Below are 13733 nucleotides of genomic sequence, written 5' to 3' on the forward strand. Positions count from 1 at the left end.
GTGCCCAGATCTTTCATCAAATTATGCAACAAAGTTGCTTTTAACCCCTTTTGATGCATCTGAACTTCCTTTCTGAGGTCTTGTTCTTTCACTCTTGTTTAATTCCTTGAGTTGATAGGAACATTCTTTTAAGAAAGTATTCACCTGTGCCGTCTTGGAGAAATAGATGTTCCAACTCACTGCATAAACATTATTTATCCCATTCCTTTTTGATGAGGGCTAGTTCAAGTCACAAAATTCCTCAGTTACGTGGGTTGAAGGCATGAATCCTTGTTTATTGTCTTGCCAACTGTAATAGGAGTTGTTGCAGCCCTGGTTGATTCTACCCCTACTAAATAGTCACTAGGACAGTCACAAATGTGTCTGTTCTGGAGCCTGCCCAGTCCCAAAGAGACCAGCAGCCATCTTGGGTTTCTTCTCAGTGTGTTTGTAAAAGCCTAAACTGTAAGCCATGCTGATCATAACAGTGAGGACCAGGGAAATTTGTTTGAGTAATATGAATAAATGTCTGCTCCAGGGCTGCTATTTCTGTCTTCTGTAAGGTAAGTTACAAACAGGACGTTTTTTGTAGAGAAATTCCTGTGACAGAAAAGCAGTTGGTTTAGACCAGTTCACAATTCATAATACCATTATCCAAGATCTTAGTGTATTCATCAGTGAGGTTTTCCTTTCATAATCATGTAGTGTCTTTTGACTGTCTTAACCAGGTTGGGGATTTTTGTGCCTTTTTTTATCAAGCAGTCAAAATGCCCTTTGAAATATATTCAGAATAAATCTTTGATGGCAGTCTCCTTCACCACTCCCCCTGTGTTTCAGCATGCTGGTCTCCTTGCCAGCAGACACTACTCTGCTGATTCATAAATGAGTAAGGTTTTAGAAAAATTTATTGTTTGATCTGAATCCTTGCCAATCATATTCTGTCTCACAGGAGTGGCAGCAAGGATAGGTGGGGAAGGTAGGATGAGAAGGAGAAAAATGATTCATTAAGGTTTTTGTTTTTTGCATCAAGACTGCTGAAAAGAAACATGAGAATTTTAGACCACAGTACAGTTAGTTTAGTTTTAAGGTATTGTACTACTTGACTCAAAGCTCTGGCCCATGACAAATTTGGTTTGTAGATACAAATTTCCCAACAAAACTTAGATTTAACTTCAGCTCAGTGAGATTTGTGACAGTTGAGACACTGCCTCCTATCACAGAACTGCTCTACATACTATGTTCAGTGGTGTGGTAAATCAGACTAACAGAGTTGGATCTGTATCAGGCCTTGGCACAAGCTTATCTTGACTATGACTGTGAAACTGCCAATTTAATGTATATTTTTTAACATTCCAAAAATCTGGCAGAGTTTGAATCCTGCACCAGCATTCCATGTGCTCCTTCACTGTTGTCAGTCATGTTCATGACTTCTCCCATATGAAACAGCCCTAGGAAAAGTTTGTTTTACTAATGTTGATGACAGCTTGGTGTTCCAGCATGCTTCCATTTGAATGGAAGACTACTGTAATAAACTTTTGTCAATAGTCTGAGTGATACAGGACCAAGTCTAGGTAGGAAGTCATTGACCAGGCACACACCAGAACATGAGCAGGTACTTCCATTAGTCAGACAGAATGGAGGTTTCCCAACCAATGAGGCTTTGGAGATGATGCCATTTTCCTCTGACCAGTGTACTAAAAGTTACTTGGGCAAAGTGCTAGAAGCAGTGTTAGAATAGACATCTGTTTTCTCAAAACTAAGGCTTGCCTGAAAATGGACATTTTCAGGTCTTAATCAGAATGTCATAAGCGTAGCAGTGTTTTACATCTCCTTAGTTTTGCATCAGCATCTTGGGTGTTGCCTTTCTGTACAGCTGATGGTCAGCAAACATTAAATAGAAAATTTTTACCCTGTAGTGTAATGTTGACAGATGAGGAACCTGTCCAGCTGGCTTTTAATTATTGTTCTATGTTCCTGGCATTGGCTCAGTTAAACTTTGACAATTTACACCTATGAAACATAAGTACTGGAGAACCTCTGTTTTGTTTTGGAGATTTTTGGTAGCCTACTTCTTTTTTACTTTCCTTGTGTCAACTGCACTTGTGTTATGGTGAGAACACTCAAATACTACTGATGTTAAAATCAACAGATGACACTTTACCTTTCTCAAGGAATGATAAAACTAATAAGCATCATTCTGAAACAAAGACAAATATTATTTTGTGCAGAATTTATGGCAGAATGGCAAAACTGGGCAGCTTCTGTGACAAACTTTAAAAAATCATGGGCCTTGCCAAGGTCTTACTGCAATACTCTTGTAATAGGTTGGACTGAAGCACAAAAGAAGGTGCAGTAAAGAAATAAATGGTTTTTACTAAATATTTAAAGCTGTCTGATGTGCTCTCTTAGTATTTGCACCAGATTGTTATGTCTGCATAACAGGTGTTGCAGAGCTGTGGCTGTGCCCTCAATAGCTTTGTGCACCTTCGTTCTGTGTGAGGCTTTTGCTGCATGGCAACCTGCAAATGTGGGGTTTCATCTGGGTTACCACAGGAGTAAACTTGTCAGGATACTATACAGAGGTCTGTCTTCATATCTACTGCTCTTAAGAGAAAGATAACTTTTTGTTTGCTAAATAAAATATTAAGGTTGCAATTTTTATCAAAACTTTATATTAGCAGAAAGTGAATACTGTTTATCATCTGGTTCTCCTTCAGAGGTCTTTTTTTCTTTTCTGGCTTTTTCCAGCACAGTTAGGAGCCTGGCAGTGGGGGGAGAGAGAAGGGGATGAATTGAGTGTTGAGGATTATGTTTGGAAATATTTTATCCATTAACTTTAGTTTAGAGTAGATAATAGCAGTAGGTAAGAGACTAACTGGTTCCTTTTCAGCCATGGAAGTAATCAGCTGGGGTGGTCCCAGGGCGCTCTGGGCACGAGTATTGCTGAGTGATCATTGGCTGCCACCTGCGTGACAAAGTAAAGGACCAACCCTTCAATTTATACCAGTGGAGCCAGATCACGGGAAACAATTGACAGGTAAAATATACTTTTGAAAATTTAAGGGAGAGGAGAGAAGACACATGATATAAATGGACCAAAGAACCTAAAAGATTTGCCTTAGATAGCAAAGGTTGCTTTTATGAAACTTTTACATAATTATAGTTTACTTCTTTTTGGGGAGAGGCACATAACAAAGTTCAGATTACTTGTTGCTCCCCTGGGAGCAGAGCCTTGCTAAGAAACAATGTTAGCCCAGTTGTAGCAGCAAAACATCACCAGAATTTTATTGTAGTTAGAAATTATAGTTCATGTTTATGCACACACTTCCAGGTCTTTGAATGCTTATTGTCTTGATATTGGGTGTTTTCCACTAGTCCAAGAGATGGATATGGTTTTTGATAATCTAGAAAGACTAAAAATAAGTTCCTGAATTTTTAAGTTTACCAGTTGATGGTACTGTAGTGAGTTACTCTAGAAGTTTGAATGTCATACAAAAAATGAATGTAAGTAAGTCTTAATCTTGCTGGTAAAACAATGCTTAGATCAATATTTTTCTTCTTTTTTTTTTTTTTCATTTAGAGAATTGACTGAAAATAATTTTTAAGGACTTTTAATTAAATTATTTTTACTTATTTAGAATTGTTAAGCTTATGCTTAGCCCAGCGTGATACAGGACTGGTGCAACAACTCGGTTTTGATCAGTGACTCAAAATTGTGATCACCCTGATGTCACCGAATGGCCACAGCTTGTAAAAGGTAAGCATGAAGCATATCAGGTTGTTTCTCAGGAGTTTTTCTATTATGATGTTTATTTTAAGGTATTTAATTTGTATGGCTTGAAGTTAGTTTTATAAATAATATTAAGTTACATTGTTTGTTTAAGATAAGTCAGCTGGCAAAGTTGACTTATACTTTTGCTAACAGTGATTTCAAAGCTCATTTAGTTTGTCCTTGCCTGCTTTTTAAAATACAAGTATTGTGGTACTACATAATATCCCTCGTAAGAACAATACTATCACCTAAAAGTATCTTGTAGTTTTTACTGTCATATTGAATTTCTGTATAAGTTGTTTAGTATGCTTATCCAAGCATGTGTTCAGTTTTTGTTTTGAAGTATTTATCTTGGACACTTGATGATATTGAAGTGTATGTAAGCTTACATACCATTACTTTTCTCATCTAGGGAGGTACACTGGAGGTAAAAGGAGTGACTTGTAGAATGGAGGAGTTGCTCCCTGTGTTATTAGAAATGACCCACAATTTGAATTTGTGAGCTCATACTGCAGTATTCAGATTAGTTGATGTCTTGTGATCAGTATCTACAATTTAATTCAAAGCTGAAATTTTAAGAGCATTTGCTCTGAGATTTTCTCTGAACAGAACTCTTGTTTCAGATTTTAAGCATGATGAAAGGACGTCTTGCCGTACTATATAGTTGTTTTTCAGTACTGTTGCCTGCTCACAGGAAATAACAAGGTATCTTGTTTGTAAACAATTGGGTATTGCAAAATAAATAGCTTCTCAGCAAACAAGTACAGTTCCTGTAATTAAATTGATCCTCCACTTCATTTTACTGAGTATTCAAAGCTCATTTTATTAGGTGCTTACATTGTCATTTGAAACCTTTTAAAATTAAGTTCATATGTCCATTAATAGTTCTGCAAATCAGTTATAATAGGTCTGCTCATGTTTTAGAAAATGATAAGCTGAAGGAATTTTCACCCTGTGTTCTGCAGAACCATTTACCTTAGAGGACCAGACCTTTTTTGACCCAACCTAAATGGTGTTTTTTCTTAAATTGTTTATCTTATAGATGCAACCTTTTTTTTTTTTTTTTTTTTTTTAGTAACATACACCAAACTGTATTGTCTCGTTACACCCCTGATAATATTCTTACAAATAATGAGGATAGAAAAAGATTTTGCATATACTGCTAGCTGTTTACTTGTCTGTATTGCAGATAACCAGGCTTCTTATTTTATATGCAGTGTTTAGATGCCAATCTGTTCTTCTTCTGTAATTCTTCATACTGCTTTTTATTTTAAAGGCTGAAAGTAATGAGTATTCTTGACGTTTTTCTTTTAACACCACGATTTCCTTTGCATTTTCATAACAACTAAAAGCACTACTTTTTCCCAAGACTTCAATGTGTTTTATGTCCCAATACTAGAATTAAGACAGCAAAGTCTTAAATATCCAGACATTTTGCTACCATTTTCTGAAATCCTGGAAGTAAATAGAGGAGTTAACCAGTATAAATATAAATATGCATCTTTCTACTATTCCGGCTTCTAACACTTACATGCTCACGTGAATAAGGGGGGAAAAAAATTGAGATTCTTTTCACTTAGCATTTAGAGGCTTGCATTGGTCACCAGAATTAAAGGGAATTTTTTTTTTTTTTTTTTTGTGCTGCTGAGCACAAAATTTTTGTCAGCAACTGCCTTGTCAGTCCTGAATTTAATGACTAAGGGAAACAGATTTTGGAGGTAATAAATACAGGCCAAATTTTGAGATTGGGTAGTTTTTATGTTATTTTTCAGTTAAAGGTATTTACATTTTAAGCATGAGTATCAAGTTAGTTGAATAGGAAGTTCTGAATTCTGTCCCTAGTGTCCATTAAATTTTATAAGTTAATGAAATACAAACAAATAATTTCCTGTGTTCTGCATCATCTGTCACCACACAGTATCCAGCTAGCTTAGGAATTATAAGCTGTCTGCCAGAAATGCCTTCTAGGCACTGGTTCTGTTTAGTAGAATCCAAAAAGTTATGGTATTTCAGAAGGGGAATTAAAATTCTAGTAGAGAATTTGAATAGCAGTCCAAGCTTTAATAGGAGAGACCATCCAGTAAAATAGCACAATGAAACAGGCAAAAAGGAATGTATCAGGCTACATGTGGGGATTTGCAATAGCATTTAGAATGTTATAGATAGTTATATAATAAAGAATTTTAGAAATTGCATTCCTATCAATATTTTTTTCCCTGTAAAGCTACGGGAAAGTGCGTAGCCGTCCTAACTGATGTCTCCCAGCAGACTCTGGTGAAACCTACAAAGTTAGTTCTGTTTGCAGATTTCAGCTCACTTCTGTTTTTAGGAGCTGTCATGAAAGACATTTTTGTTCATCTAAGCTGCAGAGTTTTACTGTAGTGGCTGTGCTCAGTTTCCACTCCTTGCTCAGTATTTCCAGCATGGCAGTTCTGGTCTCTGTACCAAAGTTTGTACCCAAGCAAAGATTCTATAAGGTCTGATTTCAAGGCATCCTAAGATGATGGGATTCAAAACTGCTGCATTTTGTACTGCCTTGTCTTCTGGCTAGTCTGGCTGCAAACTCACTGGCTAGGGGGATGTTCTCCCTCAAAGAGAAAAAAATTACTGTCTAAAAAAAGTTAACAGTCTAATCAGTGCTGTCTTAAGGAACCTGGGAGTAAGGAGGAGCTAAATAACTGTGATTGAGTCTAAGTTAGTATTGAGCTATACCCCTTGAAATAAATTAAGTCAATGAGGTTGCCAAGCTAAACACAGGTACTGCTTGTGCCAGGCAATAACACTTAATTCTGAATGTTACTGGCTGATCTCTTGGCTGGATTGAAGAAAACAGAAAGCAGTTTGTGAGATTAGCTCCTTGAATTCAGGTGGGGATAGATGTGAGATCTGCTTTGAGATTCTTTTGGACCCTGCTTCTGAGCTGCTACTTCTTAAGAGTCCAGCTCTGTAGAGAATTTTTTGGTTGCAGCTGATCACTGATAATCTTTGAGTACATGTTTTGGTTACAGAAGTGGTTATGAAGAATTAGCCCAGAACAGGAGCACTGTGTAGCCTGCTGAATGCGGAAGTACTGCCAGCAGATCTCTTCCCTAATGGCTCCTGTTGTGTAAGCGGTGGGGAAAAAAGTGCTCTCCTTCTTAGGGAAATTCGGCTTAATTGTACTATCATGTTTTGTGTAATAAACTATACTCTAGAGTTTGAAAAACTGAATCTGCAAGTATCAAAAAGTTGATGCTTTTAGTGGAAATAACACTCCCATCGCATTCCATCTTTCATAATTTCATATTGTAATGACTTGAAGGAACAAGCAGTGCTTAAGGTTTTCTGTCTGGTTTTGCAGATCACCAGGAGAACCGCACTCTGAGAACATTGAAACTAGCCGAATGTAAGTAAATGAGTGGATGAGTTTGGTTTATCTTGATTAAAAGTTTTCTGAACATATACAACAGTCACTCTTGCATCTGCTTAATAAAAAGAAGACAAAAGCTGTGAAATTACCTTAGAAAATTTCAAATCAATATTTTGCAATTTTAAGCAGAGACTGATTTTCTTTTTTTTTTGAGGGTGAATAATTTGGAGGGGAGGTTCAGAGTTTTAATTTAATGTGAACCAGTAGATGGTAGCATAATACAGTGTCAGAAATCTTATGGGATGTAATTTCTACCTGCCATTCACTAACATTTTGCATGGGTTTGAAGACACTTCCGTAGTAAAGCCCAATATCTGCTGGTATCTGTTGTGGCAGATGTGTTGTTGAACTGAGAAAAGGAAATTGTGACTTAATTTGGTGAATTTGTATGCCAGTTACTCCTAGAAACAAAAAACTAGCTCTGTTTCACTAAACAATATTCACAGAGCATCTTGCTGACAGGTCTGAATCTTTTTTTGTCTGTCTTCATTAGGTTAGAAGCCAAGGTGAACTAAAATCAACATTGTGGTGGGCTGAAACATTCATTTCAATTCAAAATTCAAAGGGGTTGCAGGAATTAGAGACCAGTAAAAAAATTATTTGAGACTTTATTCTTCTGTGAGTTAGGAAACAAAATTCTTTTCTAGCTATTCAAACTGTCCTGTCATAGAACTCAAGCAGGGAAACCACAAACTGCTCTTCTGGCTTACAGCATGAGTTCCAAAATAATAGAGGGAATGTAGCCCAGTAGTTGGTGTGCTGTCTGAGGCTTCAAAGGGTCTGGGTTCATTTTTCTTCTGCCACAAACTTGTTCTCTGACCTTAAACTGTCTCCTTCACGCCTTTCCCCCAGCAGTGTAGCATTTTACATGCCATGGGCTGGATGCAGTTTTCAGGATGTTTTGCAGGCTAGGGACATAGTTGTGAATTGCTCAAGGGCTTCTCTGCTGTAGCTGCCCAACTTAAGGAGGAGAAAAACTGCAGTGAACCTCCCCACACATTGGACTGCCTACCTAAAAAATAAGGAGGAAACAGTGAGGGCTTTTCTAATGTGTTATTAGCAATTCACTGCACTGAAGCCTTTTCTTGCACTAAGAGAAGCAATTCTCCTGTTATGACAGATTTCTTTTCCCTCATTCATACCGTCTACTAACGAAGTGCTGTCCAGCTGCTTTCTCAGGAGTGAAGGTTGCAGGGATCCTGACCTGAGAAGTGACTCTATGTGGACTCTGCATGTTGCTGCATTAGAGGTCACAGGACAAAAGCCCTGACATGGTCTCTTATTCCTGCTCCAGTAGTGGCCCATGCTGCATTGTGGTTTATTGTTCCTGCAGCAAATTGAATTGTGTCATCTTGTTTCCCTGGCCTAGCCAAGCAGGGGAAGTCAGACTGCAGCCTGGCTATAGTCCACTCTGGATGTTATCAGTTGGATTACTTGCTTGCATTTTAAGCAAAGATGTATCAGCAGCACTCACCTAGACTGGTTGAAACAAAGACTTCAAGGATGTAGGATAAATCAGAAGGAAAAGGCAGTAAAACTTTTTTTCTTCTAAAAGTTTGACAATTCTTCTGTGTGTGTGATTTATCTTCCTTAAAACCAAACTTAAAAAATTATAGTAGTAAACTTTTCTGTGTTGTAGCTGAGTACTTTTTCTTTTTGATATAGACCAGTGATCAGAGTGGCCTTGACTTCATAAATTTTAACTATCTGTCTAAAATAAATATGAGCCAGTCAAGCTGGAGGAATTCACATATTTGATTAGTAACTATACAGTAGCTATATAGATGTTTTTTAAACTGTATCACAAGGTGATGTATTCTACACCTGTTACAGAGTGTTTTTGCAATCCTGCTGCCTAGCTGCTCTTGCCACATAAGGTGGAATGGCAGGTTGAGTGGTAGAGTTGTGACCTGCAAGCCTGCTGTGTTGCTAAAATAGTTACTGTGTTATTTACATGCCTAAAATTAATTCCTAAATGCAGGGACTAAAGCAAGTGCTTTTTTGTTTTTACAATGAATTTTGCTCTGGTTTTGCTCTGGTTGGCTGATATAATTGCTTTATTTATTTCCATGTTTTGAATTGCAAAGCTTTATACCAAGAGCATAGTCATATATGATTCACGTGTGAATGAAAAGAAATTTAAAGAAAATATTCCGAGTCTTACACAGCAAAATCTTCCATATGTAAGTCTTGCTTATCCCTAACTTTTCAAATTCAAGGTCTCCATGTGATGAACATCTTGATGCTATCTGAAAGTTAGGAGTCTTTTTATCTTAGCATTCATTCAGGTCTTAGAATTGTTAAGGTTAGCATTTTCTGTCTGCTCCTGTCATGCATCTCCATTGACTTTCAATTCCAGTTAGTATAACTTTCTTAAAACCTCCTTAGCACTAAATTACATCATTTGATTGTTTACCAATAGCTTCTTATCTGTTTATGTGTTTTCACTCTCTATATTATGGTGTCACATATCAAGGCAGGGTCTGGCTGTCTTCATACAGCTTTCTATGTGTTCATCTTTCCTTCTCTCTGCTTTTCAGGATGGGTTTCTTTGCAATTTTGAAACCCTTCTCGGTTTTTTAATATGACTGTAGCAAGGCAATCTTTCTGAGACAAGATTGTGAGATAGATGCTGCCTTGTATTCTTCACTCCCTTTATCTTCCTGCATTGCTCCATATAACCAGAGCAGATCTGTTCTCAGGGCTGCCCTTCCTGAGGAAGTGCCATGCCTTTGTCAGCATATGATGTTCCCAGAGAAACAGCGGATCTAGAATACACAGTGGGAAGGGAGGTCCCTTGGGTTAAGCCCAAGGGGGTCCAAGGGGGGCTCACAATCCACCCCTGCTACTGGAGTCCTCCACACTGGAAATAATGGAGTTTGGAAAATGTGAGCTCCATGCACATGCACATTTGACAGGGTGCATATTTGCATGTTTGCAGGTGGTGCCGGAGGCTGAGGCAGGCAGAAGGTGTTACAGCGCTGCTGGAACAAAGGGCTGGGCTCCAGCTGTGGGTGGAGTGTTTGGCAGTTTGGTGTGCAGGGGTTTTGAAAAGCTCTGTGTGGGCAGTGCTGTTACTGAAAGTTTGTCTTTTCTAGCACTGCTGTTCTTACTCTGACTAAACAGAAGCAGGAAAACCAGCATGCAAAGTTTGAAGCTGAAACTTGCATGAAGCAATATTTAACTTCAAAAAGACCACCATCTGCAACACCTTCTTTAACAGTTTTTTATATACTGGTCATCTTGTTTCCAAAGTGTAGTATAACTGTTGCAGATATGTCTCTTTGTGCCTCTGTTAACACATTGAAAGTTGCTTTGCTATTAGTACTAAAAAAAACAGTTTCCTGGGTTTTTGCTTACCCAAAAGACAAACCTTATTTCCATGCAAATTAATGCTTTTTTTGCTTTTTTTTTTTTTTTTTTTTTTTTTTTTTTTTTTTTTTTTGTTAAGAAAATTGCTTGTAAATATTTTGGCATTTCTAAATTTTTAGTAGCCATTATATAACAGGGTGTTGTAAATTTCCGTTCAATAAAATTAGCTATCTTGGAGCAATCATAGAATCATCAAGGCTGGAAAAGAACTCCCAAGATCATTGAGTCCAGCCCTTGACCAATTACTACCTTTTTAACCAGACCATCAGACCAAGTGCCATGTCCAGTCATTTCTTGAACATTTCCAGGCAGGGATGATGGCTTCACCACCTCTGTGGGCTGCCTGTTCCAAAGCTTGATGTCTCTTTCAGTGAAGAATTTTTTTCTGATGTCCACCCTGGGCTTCCCATGGCACAGCTTGATGCCATTTTCCTCTTGTCATGTCACTGGTTGCCTGGGAAAAGATACTAACCCTCACTTGGCTACAGCCTCCTTTTAGATGGCTGTAGAGAGTGATAAAAGTCACTTTTGACCTTCCTTTTGTTCAGGCTAAACACCCCCAGCTCCCCTCAGCTGCTCTTTGTAAGAGTTGTGCTCCAGACCCTTCACCAGCTCCATTACTGTATTCTGGACACACTCCAGCACCTCAGTGTCTTCCTTGCAGTGGGTGGCCCAAAACTGGACATGGGATTCAAGGTCCAAGAACAGGGAGATCACAGCCTCTTCCTGCTGGCTGGAAGGTCACCATTGGCCTTCTTGGCCACCTGGGCACACACTGGTTCATGTGCAGCTGCTGTGGACCACACCCCTCAGGTCCTTTTCCACTGGGCAGCTTTCCAGCCACTCTGCTCCAGCCTGTGGCACTGCACAGGGTTGTTGTGACCCAAGGGAACGACCTGACACTTCAGCTTGTTGAACCTCATGTTGTTGGCCTTGGCCCAATCAATCCAGCCTGTCCAGATCCCTTCCTGCCCTCCAGCAGATCAACGCTCCTGTCCAATGTGAGATTTATGTGTAAAAGTAATGGAACAATTATTGTGTCCTAAACAGAAACCATTCAGAAGCATGTTATTTTGTGCTGGTATTTCCAGACAAGTATGAAACATCCATTGTATTTCTAAAATTTAGGTAAACTTATGAGCAAAAATGATGCAGTTATGCAGATATTTTAAACTTCAGGCACGTTTTGAATGTAAGTGTAAACTTGAATGTAAACGCTTTGTGGGGAACTTTAAATTATTACATGCTTCAAATTTTTCAAAACTTCCTTTAATGTTTTAACTCCTGATTTTCTCTGTGGCAAGAGATTCCTTTACATGGTATTTCTCTGTATTTAGTTTAAAATATTTGAGAAATGCAAATTAAATTCTGTTTTATAGGAACTTTTGAACCAGTACAGTCCTTTTTTATTTTACAGGTTTTAGACATTCAAAAACTACTACAGAAAATGCAGCCCAGGTTCACCTTTGGCTTGGTGGTATATGTTTCTTGTGATACTCCACAATTTTGGCACCATTTAAAAAAACAAATGCAAAATACTTATTATCTGGCTTTTTATTACCTAAAGAACATATGGAAAGCCTAAAGGCAATTTTTTTTTTCTGCAACTATTACAAACTAAGTCAGTGTATGGTAATTTTGTTTTAAACAGAAAAATGTGCTTGTGAAATTGTTGGACTTCAAGGAAGGAAGTTGGGTGTCTATTTTAGGTGCCTCTCCTCCTCACTGAAGCTGTTCATATTGCTCAAGGAGGTTATACAAGGCCCAGTGAGTGGGAATTTATCCTTCAGTCATAAGGAAAGGCCTGTGAAATGTTTACAACTGCAGCCACACCAGTGCAGTTTCATAGTTGGATGTGCAACAACAATGACTGTTTAGAAATATATATGCAAGTCTGTCACTACAACCTAAGCTACAGTAGTAACTGTGTGTTCTAATGTACAGAGAATTAGGCCCTTTTCTAAGGGACCAGTTGCTCTTCACCAGATCCCTTTATAGGAACTTAGAGAGCTGCGGTTTCACGGGTGTAGCATGAGCTAAGAATAGAGAGTGGTTTTATGTTACTTTGCTTGATGAACCAGTTTTAATGCCTCAGGCCAAGAACTTTAGTTTTCAGCATACTAAATGAGCGGGGGAATGTAGAAAGAGATCAGGTTTTCATTTTTGGCCAATACAGAGAATATGCTACAAGCTCTTTTGCTGAATAACATAGAAGTAGGAAGTGTGGGCTTTTGGCAATGGACAATGATAATAATACTTGAAGTACACCAGTGGGAATGTTGTGGTATGGAATGTCTGTTTTGTAAAATCACACACTGATTTGCTCAGAATTGCATTTTCTGTAAGTCTTTTTATCAATATACCTCAGTAAGGATAGCTCTTGTGGAAGGTTTGGCAAATTCTCTTCTACCTTGTGAGATCTGTATTCTCACTTAAATTTATTTATTTACCTAAATCATTTGTCTGAGGTACTGTGAAAAGCCTGTGGAGTAGCTGCCAGGGAGAGGGGAGAGGATCCAGCTGGATCCCTGTGAGTCTATGGGGCCTTACAGAACTCATACAAGAATACTCAAAGAGATGGCTGAGGTCATCACAAGGCCTCTCTCGAGGAGTTTCAGTGATCTTGGGAATCTGGAGAGGTCTCAGTCAGCTGGACACTGGCCAATGTTGGCCCAATATTTAAGAAGGATGGGAAGAATGATCCTGAAAACCACAGGACTGTCAGTCTCATGTTAGTGCCTGGCGAAATTATGGACAAGATTATTCTGGAGTTATTGAAAAACATCTGAAGAACACCACAGACATCTGTCACAGCCAGCACGGGTTCATGACAAACCTAATTTCTTTCTATGACAAGGTAACCCATCCAGCGGATCAAGGGAAGCGAGTTGATGTCATCTTTTTGGATTTCCATAAAGTTTTTCTGTCTCTCATAAAGATAATCTCATAAAGATACTGTCTCTCACAATATCTTTCTAGATTAAATGTCCAGAACACAGCTGGATAAATGCATTGTGTGAGGGATAAGCAGTTGGCTCACAGATCAGGCACACAGGGTTACAGTAGATGGGGTGACTTCAGACTGGTGACCTGCCACTAGTGGAGTTTCACAGGGCTCTGTCCTTGTCCCTCCTCAACCTCTTCATAAATGACTTGGTCTTGAAGGTATACAAAGTAGATTTGCCAGTGATAATAAGGAGG

At 38.5% G+C, this 13733-nt stretch overlaps 1 protein-coding gene across 6 annotated transcripts in view; it reads left to right on the top strand.

Annotated features, from left to right (window-relative positions):
• UBE3A (ubiquitin protein ligase E3A) overlaps window positions 1-13733 on the top strand; it is a 52106-nt gene that overhangs the window by 14409 nt on the left and 23964 nt on the right. For 3 of the 6 annotated variants that reach the window (XM_056487443.1, XM_056487477.1, XM_056487452.1), the window contains 3 exons: window positions 2870-3016; window positions 3618-3736; window positions 7092-7136. In XM_056487443.1, the coding sequence (XP_056343418.1) occupies window positions 3717-3736; window positions 7092-7136 (65 nt within the window). In that variant the 5' untranslated portion in view covers window positions 2870-3016; window positions 3618-3716. Of the gene's footprint in view, window positions 1-2869; window positions 3017-3617; window positions 3737-4374; window positions 4457-7091; window positions 7137-13733 lie in introns of all 6 variants that reach the window. The other 3 variants (XM_056487459.1, XM_056487468.1, XM_056487485.1) reach the window with 2 other exon arrangements.

The sequence above is a fragment of the Oenanthe melanoleuca genome, chromosome 1 (assembly GCF_029582105.1).
Source record: "Oenanthe melanoleuca isolate GR-GAL-2019-014 chromosome 1, OMel1.0, whole genome shotgun sequence".
In the NCBI taxonomy this organism is placed as follows: domain Eukaryota; kingdom Metazoa; phylum Chordata; class Aves; order Passeriformes; family Muscicapidae; genus Oenanthe; species Oenanthe melanoleuca.